General features: G+C 34.5%; 1 protein-coding gene across 5 annotated transcripts in view; it reads right to left on the bottom strand.

Annotated features, from left to right (window-relative positions):
- NR3C1 (nuclear receptor subfamily 3 group C member 1) overlaps positions 1-27,783 on the bottom strand; it is a 99,660-nt gene that overhangs the window by 12,445 nt on the left and 59,432 nt on the right. For 4 of the 5 annotated variants that reach the window (XM_081294909.1, XM_081294911.1, XM_081294908.1 and 1 more), the window contains exons 3-6: positions 17,207-17,373; positions 10,906-11,022; positions 5,450-5,728; positions 4,083-4,227 (exon numbers count right to left, since the gene is read on the bottom strand). In XM_081294909.1, coding sequence (XP_081151035.1) covers positions 4,083-4,227; positions 5,450-5,728; positions 10,906-11,022; positions 17,207-17,373 — 708 coding nt within the window. The remainder of the gene's footprint in view (positions 1-4,082; positions 4,228-5,449; positions 5,729-10,905; positions 11,023-17,206; positions 17,374-27,783) is intronic. The other variant, XM_081294912.1, reaches the window with a different exon arrangement.

The following is a 27,783-nucleotide window of genomic DNA, read 5'->3' as shown; positions in this document are numbered from 1 at the left end:
AAGTGTACCCTTTTCCCAGCATCCTCTCCAGCACTTGTTGTTGTTGGACTTCATAATGGCTGCCAATCTTACTGGAGTGAGATGGTATCTTAGGGTGGTTTTGATTTGCATTTCTCTGACTGCTAGAGATGGTGAGGATTTTTTCATGTACTTATTAATTGATTGTATGTCCTCCTCTGAGAAGTGTCTGTTCAGGTCCTTGGCCCATTTGTTGATTGGGTTATTTGTTATCTTATTGTCTAATTTTTTAAGTTCTTTGTATACTCTGGATTTTAGGGCTCTATCTGAATGTTTTTTACATTTCTATTAGAGAGTGATCTTGGGCTTAACAGAAAGAAATAAGGTAATTATTTTTCTCTACTGAAGATATACTTTATTTCTTTGTATAATGAAATAAATTAGACATGAATTTGCTAGGAGCCACAAGCAAATATACGATGTATGGCACCTTTGGTTGTAAAGTGACGCCAGCTAGCCACTGAGATGATTATGTTAAGATTTACATTCATATGGAAATTGGACTCCCGCTGTTCACCTTGGCCTGCTACGGGATTCATGTTATGGGACTCATGGAGAGTTCCCATTGGTTGGGGAAGGATAGTAGGAGGGAATTCCGGGGGAGGTCCGGGGGACCCCCGGTTCAGGGGGACTCGCGGTTCCGGTCAGACGCCCGCGTGGGAGGACCGGTTTTGGCTTGCTGGCGCTGAGAGTGTTGGCGGCTTTTTCAAAATAAAGTTTTGTTCCTGCTTGAGTGGCTCGTGATTCTGTGCCCAGCCAAGACTGCGGCATGAATTGTATGCTGCCAAAGTGATATTTCATGGTTCTTCAAATTTAAAGCTTCTTACCAATCCCCTAATAAAGCTATTTTCCTAAGAGCTGTCTTTATTCCCTTTTACTTTCTTATTCATGGTTAGATTACTCATATAACAGAATGTCAACAAAATTTTAGTAAAGGAAGTAGAAAAGGCATTCCTGTTGGCTGTGAAAAAAATGTACATATATACATACATTTTTCACAACATTATGACCTAAGAACAACCATGAAAGACTATATATATAGGGTCAGAACTTGAATGCATCCTTTCTTACACTCTAAATCTGCCTGTTGGGAGACACCAGAGTTGTATGAAAATACAATGAAGAAAAGAGAGTGAGGCCTGTCTATCTAATACATGCAGCATAAGAACACAAGAATAGTAGCTGAACAGTGAGTAAAAATAATCCTTTAACAACTCGTTAAAAATCTCTGAAAAGTTCTCTTCCATATTCTACAATGAACATGAACATGAAACTAAAGTAAATTTCTTGGGAAGTAATTTCCACTTTATGTCAGGAATTGTATGGGTCTATGACTACTTAAATCCAAATTGGAATGCCCTAAAAATAAAAACTCTGAACTAGGTTACTTTAGTTTTACAAATGAAAGTGAAAATGTTGGTGTTTTATATAAATCTCTTCATGGTTTTAATTCCAATTAAATGACTTCAAACTGATTATTAGAAAGTGCCTGTAAACACTATCGGCATGATACTTTAAAAAACATGGCTGGATTCTGAACTAAGTAACAATGTTCTGACTTTTCATAAAAGCTAAATATATTTACCAGTTAATTTAAAATTGAACCAAACAACTAATATTCTTACACTGTGATGTGATGGTTTGAATAATCCTCTTTTTGGCAAGAGAGTGTCAAGGTGACTTCTTTCTCTGATACCCATACTGAGAGTACGTCTGTGAATCTGTGGTAGAGCTACTAGCTGAGGACTAAGATATGGCCCTTCTTAGAATACAAAGCAATTAGTTGAATATAGCATATGTATTTCACATGCCTAATCATGTTGCTTCTTATTATAAAGCCTGGTTCTTCTCCTTTGTGTCTTAGCCTAATCTATCTAAAATGGACTTCTCTATAGTAAAATCTCTATCACAGTCAAATTCTGAAATTATTCTATGTATTTGATGGTTATCTTTGTCTCTTGCACTAACATAAATAACTGAAGATCAATCTTATTTTCTTGTTCTTTGCTGTAGTCACAAACTAGGTACCTTATTAGGAATATGAATATTTGTTGTTCCCCTCAAATCCATTCTGGCTGTTGCTTGGTCCTAGAATAAAACCTAAACTCTATTTTAAGACCTACAAGATTTTTGTCACTGTTCACTTCTCTAAACTCATACCTTATACTTAGTGTCCTCTCAGTTTCTCATGCCTGTCAAGCTTGTTTCAAGGTTCTTTGTGGGCTTGAATGCCCTCTGCTCTAATATCTTCCCTGTCTCCTACCTTCTTCTCACACTATGGAATCATGGCTCTGGAATAAATTTGAATATTTATTTGAATTCCCATATCAGAATGTTATTAGCAGGATTCTCATCTATTTTATTCACTATTATATCCATCATTCCCCTAATAGTGCCTGGAACTTGGTAAATACTCAAATACCATTGGATGAATCAGTGCTGGAAAATAAAGTATTAACTTAAAGTGTTTGGCTATAATTTTTGGCCTAGTTTCTATGCAGCTATCCTAGTAGCAGAGAAACCTGAAATCTCACTGTATATAATTTTCATTTATCCTGTGAGGCATAAGGCCTTAGATTTACCTAGTAGTAGTATAAGGAAGAGGTGTCCTAGATCTAGGGTTACCCTATTATCTCTGGCTTCTAGCACTGTGCCTAAGAATCTCTTATTAAAATGATCTGGGGATCAGATCACCTAGTTTCTACTAAAACATTTAAAATAGATAATTTTCTTTCATTCCTATCTATTATTTTTGTACCTGGCAAACCCAACAGTGAATACTTATTATATTTTCATATACATATCTCTCTAAGCTGTCCTCCATGCTCTCAAGTCTCCTTTCTTCTTCTCTGTAAACATCTCATATTCATTCCATGTTATGCAATCAAACTCCTTGCCACTCTGGACATATTCTTAATATGTCAGTTCTCAAACAACTAATGATGGATTTTCTCAAATAGAGCACAGTGGGACTAATTACTATACTAATGTGGTTTAAGATTTCATTAATTTGGGGGAGGAAGTCTTAACAGCATCCATAGTTCACAATAAAACTCTCATCTTTTTTCACATAAACTCCATTTTAATCTTATCAGACTGTGCGTGTGTGTGTGTGTGTGTGTGTGTGTGTGTGTGTGTAGGAACTCCTCATTTACATTCTGATAAAAGAGATAAACTACGGGCACAAAAAGTAGCAATACAAAGTAGAAAGTGAGACAGAGGAGATGTGTAAGAGAGAGGTCATATTTGGTGATAAAACACCATGAGCTGATGGTATGTTTGAAATGTGGATTAGCTGATTGGAAACAGAATGTGTGAAAAACAATGGGAAAGAAAGTGAGGCCAAGTTCTCAAAAACTTGAAACCATATAGAGTATGCACTGGATTATCAGTTAGGTGGTATTGAAAACGTCTGTATATTGGAATATATATGATGTGATCAGAACTGTGCTTAAGGAAGAAAACAGTCAACACAATGAAGGATACTTTGCAGTAGGGAAACTAATGAGGAAAAAACAGCAGTTAAGTAAAGGGGAATATATATCTGAAGTATTTCACAAATACAGACCCATAGGATAAGAAAATAGTTGATTAAAAAATCTTAAGGCTTGACTGGTCCTCCCTTAGTAAACACCTAAGACAAAAACCCAGTAACTTGTTCCTGTTTTCTTTGTAAGCCATAGTCATTGAGTGAGTCTTGCTGTCCAAAGAGACCTCTTGTGTCTGGGTCCATACCTCACATCCTTCAGCCAGAGATGTCCTCACCTTTTAGTTGTCCCCTACTGAATTCACATGAGTTTCCCCATGTTTCTTTTCTTCTCTGGAGTAGGGATATGTAATTAAAGCAATACAGAAATAATGCCACATGCACGTTGTTTTCTACTTTATGCTTGATGTGCTGCAGGCACTGATAAACAACTCTACTTCAAGTTTTCCCAGTTCCTAGATACCTGGTAGGATTGATTCTCTCCTGAATTATTACAATAGCAGTTCATAGGAAAATATCATCTGGTTAAAAATAGACTATGAATGAATACAGGGGAAATGACTCATATACAACTTACTCATTAATAATCAGATCAGGAGCAAAACATAGCAAGTTTGCACTTGATTGTCTGTATGATCTCCACCCCAGGGCAAATGCCATGAGAAACATCCATGAGTACTGCAGGAGGGTCATTTGGTCATCCAGGTGTAAGTTCCTGAATCCTGGATTAAGAGAAATAAAGGTATTAGGCAACAGTCTAGTTGCCAAAAAAAGATCATGTCTCCAGGAACTGCCTAAGAGCAATTAAGTCAATTAGCCTTGTTTAGGTCAGACCCTTAACAGATAAACGATATGAAAGCTAAGTGTATACAGCTAGCTTTTATCATCATTAAAATCCAAGCCCTGAGAACTAACTTTCTTTCTTTCTTTTTTTTTTTTTTTTTTTGTACAGGGGCACTTAACCACTGAGCCACATCCCCAGCCCTTTTTTGTATTTTATTTAGAGAAATGGTCTCATGGAGTTGCTTAGGTCCTCGCTAAGTTGCTGAGGCTGACTTTGAACTCGTAATCCTCCTGCCTCAACCTCCCAAATGGTTAGGATTACAGGCATGTGCCACTGCACCTGGCCCTAGAACTTTTTAATGGCATTCTATGTAAGAAAACTTCCAAGTAGCTCATTTATGTCACGTTTTGCATATTTTAAATAACATGAATTAAACTATGAAACAGAAAGCTAAAGAGTCCTGGCATCAAATATTAATCAATGGATTTAATTAAAATTTTTTTCCAATTTTCACATTTCTTTCTCCCTTGATATAACAGGGATGATAGGAGGTTAGGTTAGTCATCTTTCTTCTATTGTGTGACCAACATATGGTCAATTCCTCTCTATCTGTAAAGTTAGGGTTGACACTAACATTGACTTCTCCTGTTCCATGCAAAGTTCTAATAGGGAAATTTTTTTTTTAAAGGGAAACTTTTAAAATTATCTTAAACATTAGATTTATATTCAATTAGTTAATTTCATTTAGTGAAGTTAAAATCATTTTGTTTTGGTACATTTTGACAAAGTCAACACATCTGATAATTACAAACCTTACAAATAACCTGAAGGGAAATAAATGGAATTCTTAGAAACAGTATACATTTTATTCCATTAGACATAAGTGTAAAAAGAATTTTGAGTAGGTCCTGTAGCTCTAGTTCTATATTATACCATCCTACCTAAAATTGTGCTCTGGGTTAAGATCTGAAAAGCTGGAAACAGTATGAAAGTTTTATTGTGGATACCCTACTCGCTCATCTGCTTTTTAGTCCTTAGAACTGAGTAGGAGCAATAAGATATGCCATGAGATAAAGGAGGAAGGACAAGAAAGAGCCAGAGTGGTTTTGTTCAAGAAAATAAAGATTTATACTGTAGTTCTGTCATTCTTTGCACCTTACCTGGTATTGCCTTTGCCCACTTCACTGCTGCAATCACTTGGCGCCCACCTAACATGTTGAGTGTGGTCATGATCCTCCAAGTCGAATCTGGAACAGAGCTATCATATCCTGCATATAATACCTCAGGTTCAATGACTTCCAGCAATGACACCAGGGTAGGTGTGAGTTGTGGTAATGTTGCAGGAACAATTGTTTTGTTAGCAGGATTTTCAGAAGTGTCTTGTGAGACTCCTGTAGTGGCTTGCTGAATTCCTTTTATTTTTTTCTTTGTTTTTCGAGCTGTGGGTATTGAACAAAAAATGAATTATAGGGAGATATGGGCTGCAAAGGTTATTTAGAGGTATCTTTAATTTCTGAAACTATTAAGACTGAAAGAGGAGAAATAATTTATTCAGCATTTATGAAAAAATGACATAGGAGAAAAAAAATTTTTTTTCCTGGAAGGATCCAGTTACCCACCCATTCCCATACCAATTTTCCCTATAAGTAAGCTAGTGACATTTTGTATAACTGTAATGAATAAATCTTATAACATTGTTAAAACAACCTAAACAAACCACTTCTGTAGATTTTTCCGTAAATTATCTCATTTTCAAAGTTCATATAAATTATACAAGGAAAATTACTTTTATAATCAATTGAAAGAATGATCTAAATTTGTGGAAGGACCTAAGACACTGTATTTTAGGATTAACCAAAATTATGACAGTATATTTAACAAAGCCAGCTACATTGTTGTATTATTTGTAGAAAGACAGATATTTAATCTAACAATAGAAAAATTGACTTTTTCCATATACATGATAGATACTACTTAAGACTAAAACACATAGGGAAATTAAAAGAAAATAAGGAAGATTTATACTGATAACTCTATAAATGTAAACCATCCATATCACATATATTGTTTGAAAAAGTCTAATCAAATAACAAGCATGGATTCTATAGATATTTTTAGTAAACTTATTCATACTCCTGAAGTTACTTTAATAAGATAACTAAATAAGAATTACATTCTCTTATAAAATTATGAGATAGTACTGAGGGCTCCAAGGAAGGACAAAGAATGTAATTTATAGGAAAGAGGAAATGTAACTTGCCTCAGTTGTCAGGATGCAAAATATTTTGCAAAGTGAAAAAAAAATGCAAATTAAAATAATTACTAGGTCCTCTGTCCTTAAAATGACCAAACACATGGTTTATGGAAGACAAGATACTGTGCTAGGAACTATATCTTAATGTCCAATGTTAGAAAAGGAAAAAAAAAAGTCTGTTATGTACAATGAACAATGTTATGTGGGCACTGAGAGAGTTAAGAATTTTTAGTTAACATATCAAAACAGAGAAGCAGGATCATTCTATTCTAATTTAGTTTGCCAGGCTCTTGGAGGTGCTGTATGGTATAGTAATAAAGAGTACAAATATGAAACCAGAATGTTGGACTTAAATCCTGGTTCTGCCATTTTGTAGCTGGGTATTCTGTACAAGTTACTCCCTAGTCTTTATTTATCCTCATTTTGCAGGAGAGGAAACTATTAGCCCCTACCTCACAAACCTTACAAATTTGTAGTGAGAACTAATTCAGTAAAAATATGTAAAATATGTTCCTAGGTTCCATAAGAGACACCTTATTACCTCAATTTGTAGGAGAATGTTTTTAATTCTTTTTGAGAGAGAGAGAATTCTTTAATATTTATTTTTTAGTTTTCGGTGGACACAACATCTTTATTTTTATGTGGTGCTGAGGATAAAACCCAGCACCCCGTGCATGCCAGGCGAGCATGTTACTGCTTGAGCCACATCCCCAGCCCCTGTTTTTAATTCTTTACATTCAGATAGTATAACTCTATAAAGGAAGGATGCAAATTTTAAAAAAGAAGAGCTCCTGTATGTAAGAAAACCCTTTAAATAACCAAAAGCATTTCACAGAAACCGAGATCCAAAACTATAGAATGTAATTTGTTGACGATGTTTTAGAGAATATGGATGTCCCAAATCAATATGCTGAAATAATCCTGGTAAATGTCTCAATTAACCATAACTTCAAGTAGTCTAGGATGCATATTTCTGCCCTCTACATCAGAACAAAGAAGAAAGGATAATGACAAACTGAAGGATTTTTAAAAATCATTTTCTATGATTCAGAATATAATTGGTTTAATTTCTGACTACTTATCTATAGTCCTAAGTGAGAACTGATGTTTTTTAATAAAGCTCAAAAAGTTCTAGGGACCTAAGTTACATTGAATTGACTAAAGCAAGAAGTAATACTAATACATTTTCAAGATATCTTCAGCAAAGAGTTAATTGAATAATTTAGTTAAGCAATCACTAATTTTAAGGAATTTCATTAATGAAAGTTTATCCAAGCTTCTGACCTTTTGGAACATATAGTAGAGCAGCAGTTAACAATATATAATCTCTATATAAAAATGTTTGTGAGTCTGTGATAAGGCTACTTTCTCTTTAATAAAGGTAAAGAAATCTTAATACTTAAATATTAGGTAAAAAAAAATCTTATAATGCCATAAGCCTATTTTCTGCAAGTTCCTTTTGACTGTTTATATAAAAAATAAATCCATACTTTGGAATGATTACAATCTTAAAATGAAATGTGCATAAGACATTTAGGATCGCCATTTTAAAAACTTACGTATATTTAAATGCCAAAAACTTCAAGCAGTGAAGAAGTTTGCCTTAAAATACATCTTGAGATTTACTTGGTATGGGGCAACAGTATCAAACATGCCACTTGAAATAGTACTATGTTACATTTATGGAGAGAACTGGGCTGAGAGAGAGCTAAGTGCTTATGTCAAGTTACTCTGGGGCCTATCATTAAAATTGCTTGGCTGAAGGAAGCACTCTGGTGAACAAGAGACTATTTCTAAAGACTGAAAACGTGTGAAATACCTGACTTGATCTATTTTGTTCTTAAGTATTATAGTCTGCCAAACATTACTGACATACACATGTACTTACCTGAATAGAAGATTTGTGTATATTGGGGTTACTTGAAAACAAAAATGAGGCTTTCCCACTAAAATCACACATGGATAAACCCCGGTAACATTTATTTTTTTAAGTTTTTCTTTCATTTTGTCTACAAATAGAATCAGAATACCAACCACATGTGCCAGCTGATATCTAGTATGTTATAAAATGACCAACTAGAACTTTCTTTTACCATGTATTACATAAAAATGGATGTAAGATTTATCCTAGACATGAGGTTCTCCTTTGAGTAGAGGAAGGCACATGAAAGAAGTTGACAAAGGTAAATTTCTCTCCACTCAGATCTTACATTAACCATTTATAAAATCATACTATTGGTTGGTTGCTAATATAGTATTGAGAAAATGCTGCTCAGATTAAATTATATGCTTAAATTTTATTCATTCAAGAAAAAAAATTCTGCCAGTTTTTCAACAACAGACTGACTGGAAATGGCTGAAATGGTACTTTTATGATAGTCACTGTCTTGGTTGTCTTCTTGTGAGGTTAAGAGCAAAGGACACTATAAAATTATTATTTAGCTGTTTGTAAAAGGAAGGAGCAATAGGATAAATGTGACACCTCCTATTATCATTACTTTATATCTTATTTCTTTTGAATAAAGAATTTCCTTATACTCAGGATATAGGAGAAATTCCTGAGGGAAGCATTATATGCTTAAAACTTGAGATACCTAAACTTGACATCCATTCAGGAGAGTACCTAAAAATGTTACTGAGTAAGCAACCGTTGTTCTCATGTTAGTGATATGATAGAAATGATAGAATTTTATTTGGGTTTGTTTGTCCTTTAAGCTTTTATTTTTATACATAAAATAGCTGGATGAAAACATTTAGGTCATTGCTAAAAACCAAACTTATAAGTGCATATTTATTTATTTAGAGAGAGAGAGAGAAAATTTTAATATTTATTTTTTAGTTTTCAGCGGACACAACATCTTTGTTTGTATGTGGTGCTGAGGATCGAACCCGGGCTGCACGCATGGCAGGCGAGCGCGCTACCACTTGAGCCACATCTCCAGCCTTTTTTTTTTTTTTTTTTTAAAGAGAGAGGTAAGTGTATATTTAAATGGTCCAAGTATACTATCTACTTAGTAGATTAGAGTGTAGCGAAATGAAACTGGGTGAAATCTGGCAAGAGCTCTAGTATCTAAAATCTGGCCAGAGATCTGGTATCAAAAAAAGTGAGTAATAACTTGTTTTTATAATAAAAATAAACTATACTTGTGACACTGAAAGTAAACTTTTACATGAATGTTTAATCTTTGTAGCTTTTGTACACCAAGAAAAATGGGTAACTATCATTTTATTTAAAGCAATGCTTAATTTGACATTAGCACTCTGCAGTCAAGTTTAAACAACCTGGTCACACTTAGCTTTGTGTGTGGTGTAGGGAATTAGACTCTTTATATTTGTTAACATACAGTGTGTGCTAGATAGCACCATCAGTCTGTCTTATCCCAAAATCACTTCTTATCTGGATTAACAGTATAGTCATTTAATTGGTCTCTCAATACAAGATTATTCTTTCTAAAACAAATCTGATCATGTCTCTGCCCTTATTTTTCATTTAATTCCTACTCAACTTCTAGACTTAAAAATTCAATGTTATTTCTTCAGGACACTTTCAAGGACAGAATTAGGTGATCATCTTCTCCTTGCTCCTATGGTATTTTGTGGTATGCCATGCTATTCTGTGATTGACTTTGAAACTTAAATAATTGGTAAACTTGTTGAATATAGGCACTTTTATTCATTTTATGTCTAGTGACTGCCTTGTTGGTGAATACATATAGAATGAAAGTACTACTGTCACAACAAATACCAAACAACACATGAGTTATTAGATCAACAGATTCATAGAACTTGCCATTTCAACTATAGCAAAATTCCAAACACTTTTCAGAGGAACGTTTTTTAATGATGAAATCAACGTTAATTATACAACTTAGGGTTAGCAATCCTAACTTATAGTTTGTTTCTTTACTTGAAAAACAAAAACAAAACCCATCCAATACCCTGAGTTTTCTTTTTTTTTCCTTGCAGAGCTGTAATAAGACAAATATTTCCAAGTAATGGTGTGTTTTTAAAAGGTAAAAGAAAAATGCACATGTAAATGTATCTAGTGTAGAAACATTTCCAACCCTAGGGAATAGCTGAGGCTTAAAAAAGGAATTAAGAGATATAAAAGTAAAGTTGCTTCAAGTTATGTAAGTTTCATTGTTACATAATTTCCTTTCTTAGTGTATAGCTTGGCTGTACTGAAATCAGTATATGTAACAAGAGCTGGTGAATAAATTTGATCAGAATATAATATATTCATGAAATAATTCCTGTTTTCTGGGCAATAAAATGCTAGTCAAGCACATATATACACTGAATACACTAAATTATTATATGTGCTTACTTAATATCTTAAGTAAAATTAGCAATTTATATTACCTTCCAGGTTCATTCCAGCTTGAAGACATTTTCGATAGCGGCATGCAGGGCAGTTTTTTCTTCGAATTTTATCAATGATACAATCATTTCTTCCAGCACAAAGATAATTGTGCTGTCCTGTATAGAATAAAAGACACTGTTGAAATTCCACAAGTCTTAAAGGATATTTTTATGAGAGCCTTTTTCCATTTTTGTTTTGGGTAGAAAATGGCCAAGATCCAAAGCCATTGATTAAGAAGATAACTGTATTTAACTACACTGACATAACTTGCTAAATTGAGAGGGCAACTAAAAAAAAAAAAAAAAGAAAAGAAAAAAAAAATCTTATTCAACAAATTGAAAGTAGTTTATTAAAACCTTACTGAATGTACACATATGTAAAAATGCACAAATCTGAAGTGTGCTACTAAACTGAGGTATACCTCCATGTAATTAGCTCTGAGTTTGAAAAGCAGAACTGTACCCCACACATTATCTTCATACCCAAGTCTAATCACTGTTCACCAGAGGCAAGCATTTTTTTCTTGACAAATTGTGCTTTATATAGTATTTTTAACAGTCAGTTACAGAAGATGTCTGTAATCACTATCTTATTATGACTTCTGACCTAATGTTGAAGAGAAAACTGGTCTAAAACATACTATGGGAATCACAAAGAGAAAATGACTTGAATTCAACATTAAATCACCATGTGCAAATAAAATGTTTCCCCCTTCCCAATTTAAAACAAACTGAAGGTTAACAGAAAGTTTACTCTTGAATGTTAAACATGCCAGCAACTGATTAGATGAATCACAGATTTGACAAACTATCTACCATAGACAGTCTTTACAGAGATCATTGTTTCATACTTACAGAAATAAAGATGCTTGAATTCACCTTTGACTTTAAGAATGTTATCAACTAAATCTTCTGGCATTCAGTGTTGAGTAATATGTTAAGAATTGTGGCTGGACAATACTTGCCTATAATCCCACAGGCTTGAGAGACTTAGGCAGGAGGATCACAAGTTCAAAGCCAGCCTCAGCAACTTAGTGAGGTCCTAAGCGACTTAACAAGACCCTATCTCAAAATAAAAAAAATAAAAATAAAAAGGGCTATGGGTGTGGCTCAGTGGTTAAATGTTCCTGGATTCAATCCCTGGTACAAAATGAAAATAAAACAAAACAAAAAAGAATTGTAGTAGTTTTCTTGGCAAAAATGTTCAAGGAAAATTTAAAATATTTTATGTCTCTCCCCATCCCCTAATTAAATATTCTTGTAATATTCTTTTAATGTGGTTATTAAATGTTGAAGCAAACCAAGGGAGGTTCTGCTGGCCCAGTAAGTTATTCTACACAAGACCAGCATATTTACACAGATGTAACTTAAGATGTCATGTATCTTATGGGGGGGGTGGTCTTTATAAGACTCTGTAGGGATAGTTCTCAAGAATTTATCATACTCAAAGGAAAGTGAATTAAGTAATGATCAATTCACTAGGTTGAATATACCTAAATCCTGGTTTCCAGGAAAAGATCTTTTATGCCTAGGACAACCTGAGACTTGATTAGAATTTAAAAACAACAACAATAACAACAACAAAACCCCTCAACATTTATTTCTTCCTAATAAGATATTAAATTCCTGCTCTTTAAGAACTAGTTTTAGATATCTGCCTTAAAATCCTTTTAAACAATAGGCTACAAAGTTGAGTAATGGACAATAAGTACTACGAATTTTTTTATTCTAAAGCTGTTCTCCAATGCCAAATGTTTTTGCTGGCTCTTTCAATTCCTTTCTGTATTCTACAACTTTCCTAGCTTCTTTATTGGGTTAGTGAGAAGCATTAATCTAATAATTCTATCTTCTAAAGAGCAAAAGTAAGAACAACAAATACATAACTGAAGCATTTATGAAGTTTTACCCCCATTAAAAATATCCCTAAATTATCCTGAAGTAACTGGAAAAAACCATAGAAAAAATTACTCACTGCTAAATGCAAGAAATTTAAATGTTTTCTTTATATCAAGTTGAAATATCAGAAGATATAATTTATGCTAATAATGATTTTCTTTCCTTTTCTTTCTTCTTTCTTTTGGTGGCGTTGGGGATTAGACTGATTATACATGCTAGACAAGAGCTCTACCAAGCTACACCTCCATCCCTTTTTATTTTTGAGACAGTTTGTCATTAAGTTGCTCAGGTTGGTCTTAAACTTATGGTCTTTCTGTCTTAGCCATTCAAGTAGCTGAGATTAAAGGTGTGTACCACTGAGCCGGTTATTAATATTGATTTTTTGAAAAATATTTTAAAAAAATTGTTGATATTTTTTATTTATTTATTAATACGTGGCACTGAGAATTGAATCCAGTGCCTCACACATGCCAGGCAAGTGTGGTACTGCTGAGCCCCAGCCCAATACTGACTGATTTCTTTATCCCATCTGTTTTGGGCATAACTAAGAATCTTAGAAAAGTAAAATTCCCCTGATGAATTTGGGCAAGTCTGTTCCTTACCTACAAAACAAAGTTCAAATAGTGTTCACTATTTCACAAGCCATATAACACTAATAGTCATTTTCTGTCAATCCCTTTAAGACAATGAGGTATCTCCTTTTGGAGTTCTTTGTTTTCTACCACTTGGCAAATCCCTTAAGATGTAAAGTGAAAAGCCTTTAGGTCATCTGAGATTTCTTAACATTGTTGTTTATGTGATTCTTATTTTTACGGTTAAAATCTATTTTTGGCAAGTGATTCTGATTTTCCATTTATGGTAGGTGTTGTAGCCAGTCTCTAAGATGGCCCTCAGTGATCTCTATTTCTTGGTATTCATATTCTGTGTAGTCCCTTCTTATGGTAGAGGATTGGCCTCTGTGACCAATGTCTAATAATTCATTCTAGTGGAAGCCAGCTGCTATGTTAGAGAGCAGCCCTAGAGAAGGCCACCTCATATGTAAAGGAGCTGAAGCTTCCTGTCAAAACCCATATAAACGTGTTTGGAAGTAGATCCTTCAGCTTCAGACAAGCTTTCAGATGATTGTAGCCCCCACCAATAGCCTGAATGTAACTCATGAGAGTTCTGGGACCACCCAGTTATGCTTACAGATTCCTAGAGTTTGTGTGACATAGTAAACGTTGCTATTAGCTATTAACTTTAAGCATTATTTTTTATGAGCAATAGATTACTAATACAGCAGGAATGGTAAGTTATTCATTTTATAAACAACAAACTTTTAAGTTTTTTTTTAAAGGTAACCAAGAAGAACAGTGATGATGACAGGAACAAGATCATCAAAATGGTAGAGGAAATGGGAAACACAGCAAAGGACATATTGAACATGCAGGTTGTATATGCCCTGTTTGAAGTATCTGAGGATTAGAGGTATATTGTTGAAAGCATACTGATAGGGTGCCAAGGAGCTATTTATCTCAGTCCCAGTACTGTTTGCTAGCTGTGTGATCTCAGTAACATTTACTAACTTTTCAGAGTTTTGTCCCTCATATGTAAAATTGGAAAATTAGTACCTCCCTTGCTGGGCTTCAGTGAGGGTTAGAGGTAACTATGTAGATTATTCTTAGAGCCTAGCACATTGTGAGCACTCATCTAGTTAATGTCTAACTACATTGTAAACTGCCAGATGAAGAGTTTATCCTGTACAGTTTAGAGGGTCATTGTACTATTGAGGATAAGACATTGTTTGGAGACATCTATTTAATCCCACTTTTGTCACTTAAACTCACAAATTCAGATGATAGCAGGATCTAAGAACTCACAGAGCCATTAATAAAATGATATATTTGTAACATATTACTTACTTGACACATAGGTATCACTAACTCTTAACTTACTATACCACCTTTATGACCTACTAACAAAGATTACATGCACTTCTGGGCAAAGGAGGTATAAGAAAAAGGGCCTTGGGAGGAAAAAGATCTTGGATCTAGTATGCATAAAAAGAAATGGGGCTACTTTTTCTTTTTTATGTACAGAAAAGCAGCTCCCTTAATACTAAAAAACAAACAAACAAAAAAGACAAAATATCTATCCTTGATCTGAGTTGCATGGAAAATAAATATGTAAAACTTCTCTGCAGATTTCCTAATAGTTAAATGGGTATTAATTATACATCACCAATTTTAGGAAAAAACCTATAGTTTCTAGCAGGTATTAAAAATGGAGTGCTAAATGTATGATGCTAATCATATAAAACTATATGTTTATAATTAAGAAATCCCACCAAATTATGTATCTCAGCTTTATTTATTTATTGGTACCAGGGATTGAACCCAAGGGTGCTTAAACATTGAGCCACATCCCCAGCCCTTTTTATATTTTATTAGAGACAGGGTCTCCCTGTGTTGCTTAGGGCCTCACTAAGTTGCTGAGGCTAGCCTCAAACTCGTGATCCTCCTGCATTGCTGGGATTTCAAGCATGCTCCACACATGAAACTATCTCAGCTTTAAAGCATATTTTCATTGTGTCTTGATAGGATAAAGAGAAGAATGCTATGAGAGAGGGTATCAGATTATTACAGAATTTTGCGCTGTAAAGGGTTTTCAAGAATGTTATTAAAATCCAAATAAAGGATTAATGTAAATAAAGGAGGAAAACAGAGCAACTTTTACCTAAAAATAAGTATTAAGAATTTAATTTTAAAGTAAGGATTAACCACAGAGGGCACAAGGCCTGCCATGGTGTTGATTTGGGAGGTTGGCAAGCTTTGTTTTCTGAGTTTATTGCATTTCGATGGTTATAGGTGAGGCACCTGTGCCCTCTCTAATATTATTAATAATATCGATGACTTTATATCATAGAAATATTTTATACTTAAGAGAGTGCTGTATAAAGTAACAATTTGAGGTCAAGAAATACTTCCCTTTTGGGGGTATGCGTTAAATAACATTCATTGTTAAGGGCATCACACTAAGCAATGGTGGGTTTTACTTATGACTCTACTTAATAGGTGGCAGCTACTATACTGGCCAACATTTGCATCCTTCTGGTCTAGGTGGGGACGTGAGCAATTTTATAGTTTGCTAATGTATTAAAAAGTAATCCAAACAAAATGACTCATGTAACTCAAGGATATGCAAACACCAATCAAATAATAATAATAATAATAATAATAATAATAATAATAATAATTTCTTTAAGAACTAGCATACTCAGAGCTTTAGTTATTCCATTCAGGTCACACAACCTCCAGGTTGCTTTACAAACAACTAAATTATAGGATTATTAATTTTTTTTTGAAGTGGATTCATTGGCAAAATGTTAAAAGTCCCTCTCCCTGCATACTGCTCCAGTGCTGGGGATTGATCCCATGGGGTGCCTTACCACTAAACTACATCCCCAGGCTTTTTTTAGTTTTTATTTTGAGACAGGGCCTCACTAAGTTGCTTAGGCTGGCCTTGAATCTTGAATTTGTGATTTCCTTTCCTCAGCTCCTGAATCACTGGGATTATAGGCAATATGTCACCACACCTGGGTACCTGGCTGACTTTCTTCTTCTTCAAGGAGAAAATACTACAGCCTCTGTCAGCAATCTAAATCTATTTTAAGAATAAGTTTATATCAATAAAACATTTATATAGTGAAATAACCTCTTAAAAAATACATTTTTTTCTGATCTTTTCAACCAGTTTATCACACCCTCCTCCTAATCTTTAATCTTTGTTTGCAAATGGTAGGTTCATCTTTCACTTCAATAGACTGAACTCCTCCCTCCCTCCCTCCCCCCCCCTCTCATTTAGAGACAGGGGCTCACTGAGTTGCTTAGGCTGGCTTTGAACTCCAGATCCTCCTGCCTCAGCCTCCTGAGCCATGCCACCATGCCTGGCTCGACCTCCTCTCTTATTGGCGTTTATACCACTTAAAATGGTGCCCTAACTTAACAGAAAACAAGAAATGCCCCCTCCCCCCAACATTTCCTATTACTCATTTTTGCTGCACAAGTATAGTTTCTGTCTTTGAAACCAACTAGCTTATGGGGAATGAAAGCACACAATTTTAATATCATTAATATATCTTACTGCCCAAACTTTATATCATCATTTCACATACAGCACCTTCTTACAGTGTTACTTTCAGCCTCTCACCTAACTCCCACCCTTCAACGTATACTTTTCTATCTTAGTTTTGTTTGTGTGGTTTTTAAAAGTATCTCCTTCCCATTGGAAGACTTAGGAGCCACCTTTCTTTCCTTCATTACTGATGTCTAGCCTTAGTGAGCTTTATATATAATGGAAATTTGAAACTCCACTTTGAGAAATAGGAATCACATAGAGGAAAAATAAAACTCTTCAAAACACACACTACCTTCCACTGCTCTTTTGAAGAATACTTTACAGCTTCCACATGTCAAGACCCCGTAATGACATCCTGAAGCTTCATCAGAGCACACCAGGCAGAGTTTGGGAGGTGGTCCCGTTGCTGTTGAGGAGCTAGATGGAGGGGAGCTTACATCTGGTCTCATTCCAGGGCTAAAGGAAGAGGAAAAACATTTGTGATTTAATTGTGATGACTGTTAAAGCAATGTCAGAATATATTTCTTGTAGCTTCTCACTCCATATCAGCAGGTTCACACTGAACTCTGGCTTCATGTATTAGCAGGCATTAAAATATCCTATCTAAATATACTGAAGTAACATTATATTGAAATATAATTATTTTTTGAAGAATAGTGAGGTTGCGGTTCATTCAGCAATTTTAGTTTTCGATATAAATTTCACTTAGAATTTTTACAATCACTTTAATAAGGTGTCATAAACAATGACATCTACCATTTTCTAAGTGTATAATTTACAAGTTTTATTAAATGGGTAAGTCATGTAACTACCACAACCATCAAGACAGAGCGTACTTTTTCATCACTCTTAAAAACAATCCTTACTACCCTTTTATTTAGGACATTAATCTTTTATTTCTTAATTTTGAGGTCTTGTACAAGTATATTTCTAAATTTAAGAGTCTCTTTACAATACTACCCATCTCTTCTACTAGAGTAAAAATTTCTTACCATCTTAGGGTTTGGTCCTACATGTGTCACTTCCAATGTCATCCTAGTTAAAACCACAGTTTCTTACGACTTAGAAAAGACTAATCCAGAAGCTTTATCTTATAACTTTCATATTGGGTTTACAGTATTACTAGAAAAAGCACTAGACTTTCAACACAGAGGACCATTCTGCCCTCTGCTCTCAATAAAAATACCCATAAGTAAAAGATGAAAAATGTGAATCTGTTTTTTTTTAAAAATCAGGTTTTACTTTTCACTTTGCAAACTTCTTATCACACAGGCCTAGTGTTTACTAGCATTTAAAAGATACATTATTTTAATTTAAAAATTTGAAATTCTCAAAAAAGTTGAAAGCAGTACAATGGGTATGTACTTTTTTTTACCTATATTCCCCAAATCTTAGCATTTTGCCATAATTGTTTATAAACATGTATTTTCTTTTTCTAAAATTTTTTTATTTTTAAAAATTTGTTCTAATTAGTTATACATGGCAGTAGAATGCATTTAGACACATTGTACACAAATGGAGCACAACTTCTTCCCCTGGCTGACTATGGTGCAGAGTCACACTGGTAGTATAATTATACATGTATACAGGTTAATAATGTCCATCTCATTCCACCCTTCTTCCCATCCCCATACCCTCTCCCCTCCCCTTACTCCCCAAGCAACAAAACTGATCCTTTTAATGCTGGAGGAAAAATTAACTATTGCATTTCATATTAAATGTATAATGGTTTCCAATGTTTTATCTTCCTAAGGAATATTCATCTCACATGCTGACTTATGTAACTAAAAGAATTTCTAGACTTCTGCTTATAATTAGAGACTGCCCATTCTTTATTTGGTTATGCATTCTCAAGCAAATTTTCAAAAATATAAATGGTAGTAACCCATTTTGATTTTGGACTTATTAAAGTGTGTTATCACAAGAAATGTCACAAACATACCATTACCTGTTTTTGAACTTTGCTTAATATGTCTGGTTTCAAAAAGAGATGACATTTAGGTATAAACTTAGATGGGGAAGAAGCTGTCTCTTTTTCATTCTTTAAAAATTCATGTGTTTGTTTAATTCAGCCAATAACAGAACTAAATTGCAAATACAGGGATGCTTTAAGTAATTCAGAGAGCATACTAATGTAAGGGCTTGTTTTCAGCTATCAACCTGGTTAAAATTATATTTATCAGGTAAACGGTAATAATTATAAAGTGATCAATCATTTGTGTTAAAATATTGAGTAACTGAGTCATTAAACTCAAGCTTTCTCTAAATTCGGTCCTCAAACTTCCTGTATTTTGTCAACTGTCTGCTTATCTAAGAGGCTTTTTCAGTTGGACAGCATTCCTACCACCCCAATTCTGGGAATAGGCCCCAGGGTTTCACATTGTTCTCTGAACACTGTCAAGAAGAATTCTTGCATGCCTCCTTATCACAAGGTATTGATTCCTTGCTAGATTTGAATGAGTGAACCTGACTACATATTGAAGGGAAAAGGGCACATTCATACATTGTTGGTGGGACTACGATTTGGTATAATCACTCTGGAAAGCAGTAGATTCCTTAAAACAAACAAACAAACAAACAAAACTAGGAATAGAACCATTATTTGATCCAGTTTTCCCCCTAGTTGGTATATTACTACAGTAATGGAGCCACATCAATATTTATAGCTGTACAATTCACAACAGCTAAGCTAAGGAGCCAATCTAGGTTCCCTCCAGCAGATGAATGGGTAAAGAAAATGTGGTATCTGTACACAATGGAGTATTACTCAGCCATAAATAAGAGTGACTTTATGACATTTGCTGGTTAAGTGGATGGATCTGGAGAGGAGACTATTATGCTAAGTGAAATAAGCCAGTCCCCCAAAGCCAAAGGTCAAATGTTTTCTCTAATATGTGAAAGCTAACCTACAAAAAGTGGAAGAGATAAAAATAAAAAAGAAGATTAGTGGAAGAGACCAAGGTGAATGAAGGGAAGGGAGAAGGTAGGGATAAGGAAGGACAGTGGAATAAATTTGACATAACATTCCTATGTACGTATATGAATAAATCACAGTGAATCTCACCATCATGTACATCTATAAGAAATTAATTTAAAAATATTGAACTTCTGCCAGTTACCCATAGTTAGAATAAAGGGAAAGGAGCAAGTGATAGGACTAGGGGTGGTACTGGGGACTGAATTAGAACAAGATCCATTCCATGCTTTTTTAATTATATTAAAATGGATTCTATTGTCATATATGACTAAAAACAACCAATTTAAAAAAGTTTGTGTTAGAAGAGAATAACCTGAAGTGACTCTGCTGTAGGTCTGGCACAAGCTACCCAGATTAATGGAAACTTGTGACTAATGGAGTTGCTCTGGGCCAGAGTTTTACAGAGAAGTTGGAAGGTCCTGGAGCGAGTGAACTAGAGCAGCAATGTGTTGGGGAAGCAAAAACTTCCCTGGCTTCTGTTCTAAAGATGCTCTTATTACTGCCCAGCCAATTTCTATCACCTGACATCTATTTTTAGGGACCAACCATTTGCTTGTATATTTAGCTTATGGAAAATAAGTGCATTGTTTAAAGTTTTAAAAATATGAAAGGTTAGTTCTGTAACGTTTTCTGCACCAAGTTAAGCACATGTGCACACATATATGTGTATGTTTCAATTTTAAATAGTGTTTGGTAGTACTTTGTAGTTTTAGAACACTTCCATGAATACAATCTCATTTATCCTTTGAGTGACCCTGTGAAAAGAATGTCAAAGTCTCTAGAAGAAGTCATACAGGGCTGGGGTTGTGGCTCAGTGGTGGAGTGCTTACCTAGCCTATGTGAGGCACTAGGTTTGATCCTCAGCACTACGTAAAAATAAATGAAAGTGATGTGTCTATCTGTAACCAAAAAAAATATATATATATTAAAAAAGAGATAATGCAGGCAATGGCAGGTGTTTGCTCATTTGTAATTAAACTGACATGTTTCAGATCCTAGTTATACTACAGCATAGCTTGTGTGACTTTACTACTTTGAGCCTCAGTTTCCTCATCAGTAAACTGGTGAAGACATCATCTGTGCGTTGTAAAACAACATATAGAAAGTCTAGAACATAAGTTTCTACATCAAGCTGGCAATTAATATATGTTCATTCTTCTCTTTCAGTGCAACAATTTTACAAATAAAAGCACTATGTAAGTGAAAGGTAAGTATTACAAAGTCTAAAACCTAGGACAGTATTCCCCAAATAATTATCACATAAATTAGAAGATATGTAAAACAGGGATAGACCTCTCAACTGAGCTACAGATCTCAGAAGGGAAAATAATTGAACAAGTGGACTTTCGTATAGTAGCTAATAATCTGGAACCACACTCATGCTTTTAGCTTCTTCAGGCAGTCATTCTGGGCTAAATCAGATAAGAACTGAATACATGGAAAGCTGCCAACTGTACCACAAACTTCAATGGAAAAATTAGTTTTTGTCACACAAATATGAGGACTATGATGGCCTATACTGAACACCATTGGAAGAAATGGATGAGTACAAAATGACATTCAGTTGCAAATGTTATTTGCGATGATATTGCTAAAAGGCCTAGGGTACAACAAAATGACTAGTACTCTAGGGAAAACCATATGGAATTGATGTCTTTTAATAAGATGCCACAGAAGAAAGAAATTATAGGTACCATAGTAACAGTGAATATTTCACACCTTTTGAATGGGAAAGCTAAAATGTCCTGGTCTTAAGGGCATCATCATCTATAATAGTTATTGATTGCTTGGTGTGTGCTTACAGCTCTTCCACACATTTTGAAGATACTGAGAGGTTCCATTTTGAACTGACTATACCCTGGGTGCTTGCTTTTTAAGTGAAAAGCTGTAGGAAAAAATATCTGTTGATTCCCAGTCAGAAAGGCAAATCATGTGTTAAGAGAGACGGAAAATACATGTTTTTTTCCTTTTTTTTTTTTTAAGAAAAGTAATTGATGTAAAGTGGACCATGGGTGAAACAGTCATAGATAGATTATGAAAGTTAATCATATACCATAAGAAGCACGTCAAATGTACAAATAAATTATACCCATTCATTTAGCAGACAGTTCCTGATGCCTGAATGTCAGGCACTATGAAGGTATAGAAGCTACATGATACATGAAAATGCATTCTTGAAATTACAGTGAACTTTGAAACTTTAATATAGGAAGGAGTAGCAGAGTTATTTTTCAACTGAGCCATGGAACTACTAGGAAGGCAATCAGCCTTATAGACAAAACTGGGGTCAAATCCCAACTTCAGTGCTCTACTAGCTGTGTGACAAGGGCTAGCTGATTGAGCCTTTTTTGAGTCTGTTCCCTTATTAGGGGCAGGGGTTGTGTGGACTATGAAATATTAGTCATATAAAGCACTGGTGTATACTTGGTGACTGTCAAACACCAAGTAGGTCTCTATACTAATAACCCTAGGGATTCTCTTTCTTTCCCCCCAGTCCCTCCCCACTTCCATGCTAGAAGATGCCAAGGAAAGAGAAGTACTATAGGCCTTCTCTGTGAGCCCAGGAAGAGTGGATGGTCATCCAGAAGCTTAAGTTCAGGTAATTATAGATATTCTTTTTTGATACTATACCAAGATTCAGCAATGCAGATTTGTAATAGTTAATATTTAAAAGTGGAATCTGAAGTCATCTCAAGGAATTTTTTGGTAATGGTAACTCTTGTTGCATTATCCGAAATACTTGTGATCAAAAGAGTTTCAAATATTGGACCTTTTGGATTTTGGAGTGTTTGCATACATTTTATTGGGATCCTAATTCAAAAGTCTGAAAGATTTTTTAATGTCATGTCAGTGCTTAAAAAAGCTTTGGATTTTGGAGCATTCAGATTTAAGACTTTTTGGATTTAGGGATGTTCAACATGTATCAGACATTAGTAATTTGGAAAACAGTAATTTATTGAGTTTTGCAGAGCTTCTAAATATCAACACCATTGATTATATAAAAGTCACAATTATCAAGCTCTTAGGGCAGATAAGTCTTAAGTCCTCCCAAATTCTTTTTTTTTTTCTTTGAAACCTGTATGTGATCAACTGGCAACCAGTATCCATCAAGTTTGCTTTAAGCATTTTTGAGAAACATCTGCCAAATACCCCAGGCTAAAAACCATAACTTATCTCTCATAATATTCTATGACAGAAAGTGGCCTGTGCAACTTAAATAATCCTACATTGTTTTCTTTGAGACAACCATCAAATGGTAGATGCAGCATTAGTGTTTTATGCATCTTTCCATTTTGTCTTATAGATATTAAAAGACACATGCACGCATGTGGTGAGATTGAACAGAATTAATAATATTTTACTTCCTCACAGAATTAAGTGGGATTTATTTTTGGTTTTAACTGTGAGTTCATGGCAATAGATACAAAAAGTACTATAACACTACGCCACCAGCAGCTTTATTCCTCTTTGTTTTTGTACCATCAGTGCAAATATCAAATCTGTGAAAGGGCAAATAAACTATATATTACCACAAAAATAGTCTGAAAAGGTGTTGGGGACTTTTGGGGTCCACAGACTTTGACAATATTTCTGTTATGTGATTTAAGCAGAATACATTTTAACTTAATTCAGCAAACCAAATTGCTGTTATGGAGAATTTGGATTGTGGATTCTAAATCAGACAGACACTAGAATTCATAACGTAACTGCAGTATAGTAGCTTGGTGATGTTGTAATGTTTCTAAATTCTCAATTGCCCTATTTCTAAATGGTGATGTTAATGTACCTAGCAAAAGGATACACCATTGCTTATTAAATTTTGAAGTGTTTCTTCACAGAAAAAGGGACAGATGCTAAACTTTTGTAAACTTAAACGGTGTGGCTGGCTTAGCCTTCAATTTAAGAAAGTTTAATCAACTTTTCAATGCATGCAAGCAGTCCAATTGAAAAAAAAAAGCAAAAAGGATATTATCTTAGAAAGCAAGCATTATCACTTCTTGGCCTTTTGGCTAAGATCAAGTGTAGAAAGCAAGCATTAACATGGGAAAAATCTTAGAAATACAGTTGCTGTAACTAGATTAATTTTTAACAACTACAAATGGAATAGGTGTACTCTTACTGGTTTGTCAGTTTTCAACCAAATACCATAAGCTCAACAGGGAGCAGTTTTGCTTCCCAGGGGATACCTGGCAATATCTGGAGACACTTTTGGTTGTCGCAACTGGGGAAATGCTTCTGACTTCTAGTGATAAAAGACCAGGGGTGCTGCTGAATATCCTACATGAACAGGATACCCCCCAAAGAATTATCCAGTATCAAATGTCAGTAGTCTCGAGATTTGAGAAACCTTTGCATAAACCTTATGCAACATACAGTGTAAAATAAAGAGGACCAAAAACATTTCTGAACCTTCTAAACACTTTAAAAATAGAACAACTGCTCTATTGAAGCAGACCTAAATAGTCTTTGATTGAAGACAAGTCTAAAAAGACAAAGAGAGATTCAAAACACAGCCGAGGCTAGGAACTATCCAGGCCTAGTTATCAATGATAGGATTAGCTTGAATCACTAATTTTATTTTTCCCTTTAGGGCTAGCACTAAAAGGTGGCTTTTACATATTAAAGTCACCTGCACTTTTCTTATCTGTGTTCATTAGGAAAAATGTAAATACTTAGTTGCACACACCAGGGTGACTGTATTTTCTGACTGCCCATTTATCTTTGCTTTAGCCAAAGGTTTACTGATTTGTTTGAAAATAAGCTGTGGAATAGTTTTAAAATAAAATACAAAAATGGGAAGACTTTCACAATATTTCTGTTATGTGATTTGAGCAGAATCCATTTTAACTTAATTCAGCAAACCAAAGAAAAACCGATTATTCTGTTTGGTTTGCGTTTTACTGAAAGAGGTTTCAATTTTAGGTACAGATTAAGACAATTTCTCCAAATTATCCTATATTTATTTATTTATTTATTTGGGTACCTGGGATTGAATTTACCTGCACTCAACCACTGAACCACATCATCAGCCCTATTTTGTATTTTATTTAGAGACAGAGTTTCACTGAGTTGCTTAGCAGCCTTGCTTTTGCTGAGGCTGGCTTTGAACTTGCAATCCTCCTGCCTCAGCCTCCTGAACCACTGGGATTACAGGTGTGCACCTGGCTCTATTCATTATTTATACTCACTTATCTTAAGCAGGGAGTTACAGCAACAAAGCCTGTTCAGTAATAGACCAAAGGAATTTTCAGTAACAGATGAGTAAAGGGGGAGATGCATTTTTTCAGACCTCTAAGACACCAGTGGTTTGTCACTTATGTCTGGACTTAGTTTCAATAAACTCCAAATTAGCTGGCCATATATTTAAAGTTGGATTTATGGGTGAAAAAGTGGGGAATGATTAACTGTGAAGGGCTCATTTGTTCTATCTATTTATATGAGGGAATATGGTCACCTTATCAATACTTCCTAAAGTCTAATGTGTTTCATTTGTCAATAGAAGAATAACTCCTAACTTTGGCCATTATGCTAGGTAACTTAGTTCCTAACAGCTGTGTCAATCCTTCACTCTTCTAATTGAGTGCCCAAGATGGAGGAAAATATAAATCAAGACCTCAAGCACTCTCTCCTGAGGCTGTGTGTTCTCAGTTCTGTTTACTCAGCCTGCATTAGGAAGCATGAAGTTTAAGGAAGAGCACTGAAGTTGCAAATAGTGTGGCAAGAGCAATGAGTAGAAAAACTTTTTCATGTGTTTTATATGGTTATTTCTACAATGAAGGAAGACCTACTTTTGTTTCCATGTGGTGCTTCTTCACTCTTAAAAATATACAAGAATAATATATGGTTTGGCACATACAGATCTAGAAATGTGACATCCTCAAAGAAGGCAAAAACATGTTGGAGACAATGCTTATTGTCTTCTTACATCTCTATATACCACATATCCCTGAAATGCTACTCATTTCTATCTGAAGTATGGCAGTAACTTGTTTTTAATTTTGAAGAAAGATTTGAAGTTTATTTCCTATGCTTAATAACCCAGGCTTAAAAACGCAGAGATTGTGCCAATTCCAACACTCCCATACTCTACATATTTCTCGTATAACACTGTCATATACATTTCCTTCCTGTCTACTCTGATTGCCACCTCTTAATGCATGTCTTCCCTTGCTCCTTTGTCTAACCACTCCAATAGTTCATACTATTTCCTAGGAAGATTTCCTAGCCTCAATTTGTTCTCTTCACATTCTACTCCATATGCTAAATGCTTTCCCCATCATGATTAAAAACCTCAGAGGCTTCTTCACTGTACATAGTACAATACTGTTCACAATCTGGTTCATCTTGCTTTCTCCATTTGTATGTCTTTCTACAAACCATTTGTTTATCATTTCAGGAATCCTGTATTCTACAAATATATACAAAGTGCATACTATGTTTAATGTATTTCCTGGGAGCTTTTACTAAATACATTCCCTTAGCCTGAACTGTCTACCATGGTATTTTATTTATATCAGCTTCTCGATTCTCTCAAATATTGCCATGTAGCACACTTTACACCAGTGATCTTATATGACCTTTAGATGTATGAAGTATTCTGTTTCTTCCAGTTAACTCCTTTTAGGTAGGACCCATTTCTTGGGCCTCTTCATACCACCACCGTCTTCAATAGGGTTCAGTATATGTTATGATTATTTTATTTAGAGTATTGATACACGATATCTTCATCAAAACAATGTAAAGCAGCTAATGTGCTAAGTGTTTATATAAAGTTAAATCCCCCCCCAAAAGGAACAAATAAAAGATTATATCCAGAATATAGTGTTGCCTTGCCACTACTAGGCACTTCTATATGAGCTCATTCTTTATATGATCATCCCATTCAATCCTCTCCATAGTCCAATGATGTGGGCACTATTTCAATAGATTTAAAAAAGTTGACATGCCTAAAGTGGTATAATTAGTGAAATCAGGATTCAGACTTTCTGATGCCAAAATCAACATTCTTAACCTTTTTCTACTTCCTCTGTTTGATACAAAGTGTCAGAACTGAGAAGCTGAGGTATATCCAGGTCTTCAAGTTGAGAAACAATGTCTTCTACTTGGTGGGCTGAAGGTTGATATCTCATTGACAAAGCAAAGTAGTAACAAGTTTCCTGTCCCTATTTCCAATCATGATTTGGAAAAGCTTTGCCTAAGTAAGGGTTGTCAGAACAGATCAAATAAGTAAAAACAGTTAGTTGCCTTAAAATTGTGAAACAGTCTGCATTTGACTAAATTTTTAAATGTGCCACAAACTAATAATGTGTATCTCATATTACACAATTAGTCCAGTTCCTGAGTTTCATAAAGATGTTTATAAGAACAAAAGGAAATGCAGAAGAGTAGTCTGTCTATATTCATATTTACATTAGTATAAAAGGAGAAAAAAGCCTCCTAAATGCTCACTGAAACAATTTAAGGAAATAACTTAAAATATTTAATCAATAGTGAAAACATTAGCAATGGTCACTATTAGATTGAAAAGGAGCCTGCAGGATATTAGCCATTAAAAGCTTGATGAAGTTTTTAAAAGATTAGGATGGTCATCAGGAGTCTTAAGGCAAAGTTAAACTTATCAAAACTAATTTCTACTTTTCCTTTATCTGACTATATTTGATATCACAATGGAATAGAAATCATCAATAATTAATAGATATGAAATTATCTAAGATTATTTCTATTTTTAAATCCTTATTATGTCAACTTAAATTCTAGCTTAACATATTGGCATTTAAAATTGCTTTAAAAGTTATTAAAATACTAAATTAAGTAGAGACCACATATCAAAAGTATTAAGGTGGAAATAGGGACATTTTGTATATTCATAACATACCATCTCTGCTCTT

The sequence above is a fragment of the Spermophilus citellus genome (genome assembly GCF_964194105.1).
Source record: "Spermophilus citellus genome assembly, chromosome: 1".
Lineage (NCBI taxonomy): Eukaryota > Metazoa > Chordata > Mammalia > Rodentia > Sciuridae > Spermophilus > Spermophilus citellus.
This window is presented reverse-complemented; position numbering and strand designations above follow the sequence as displayed.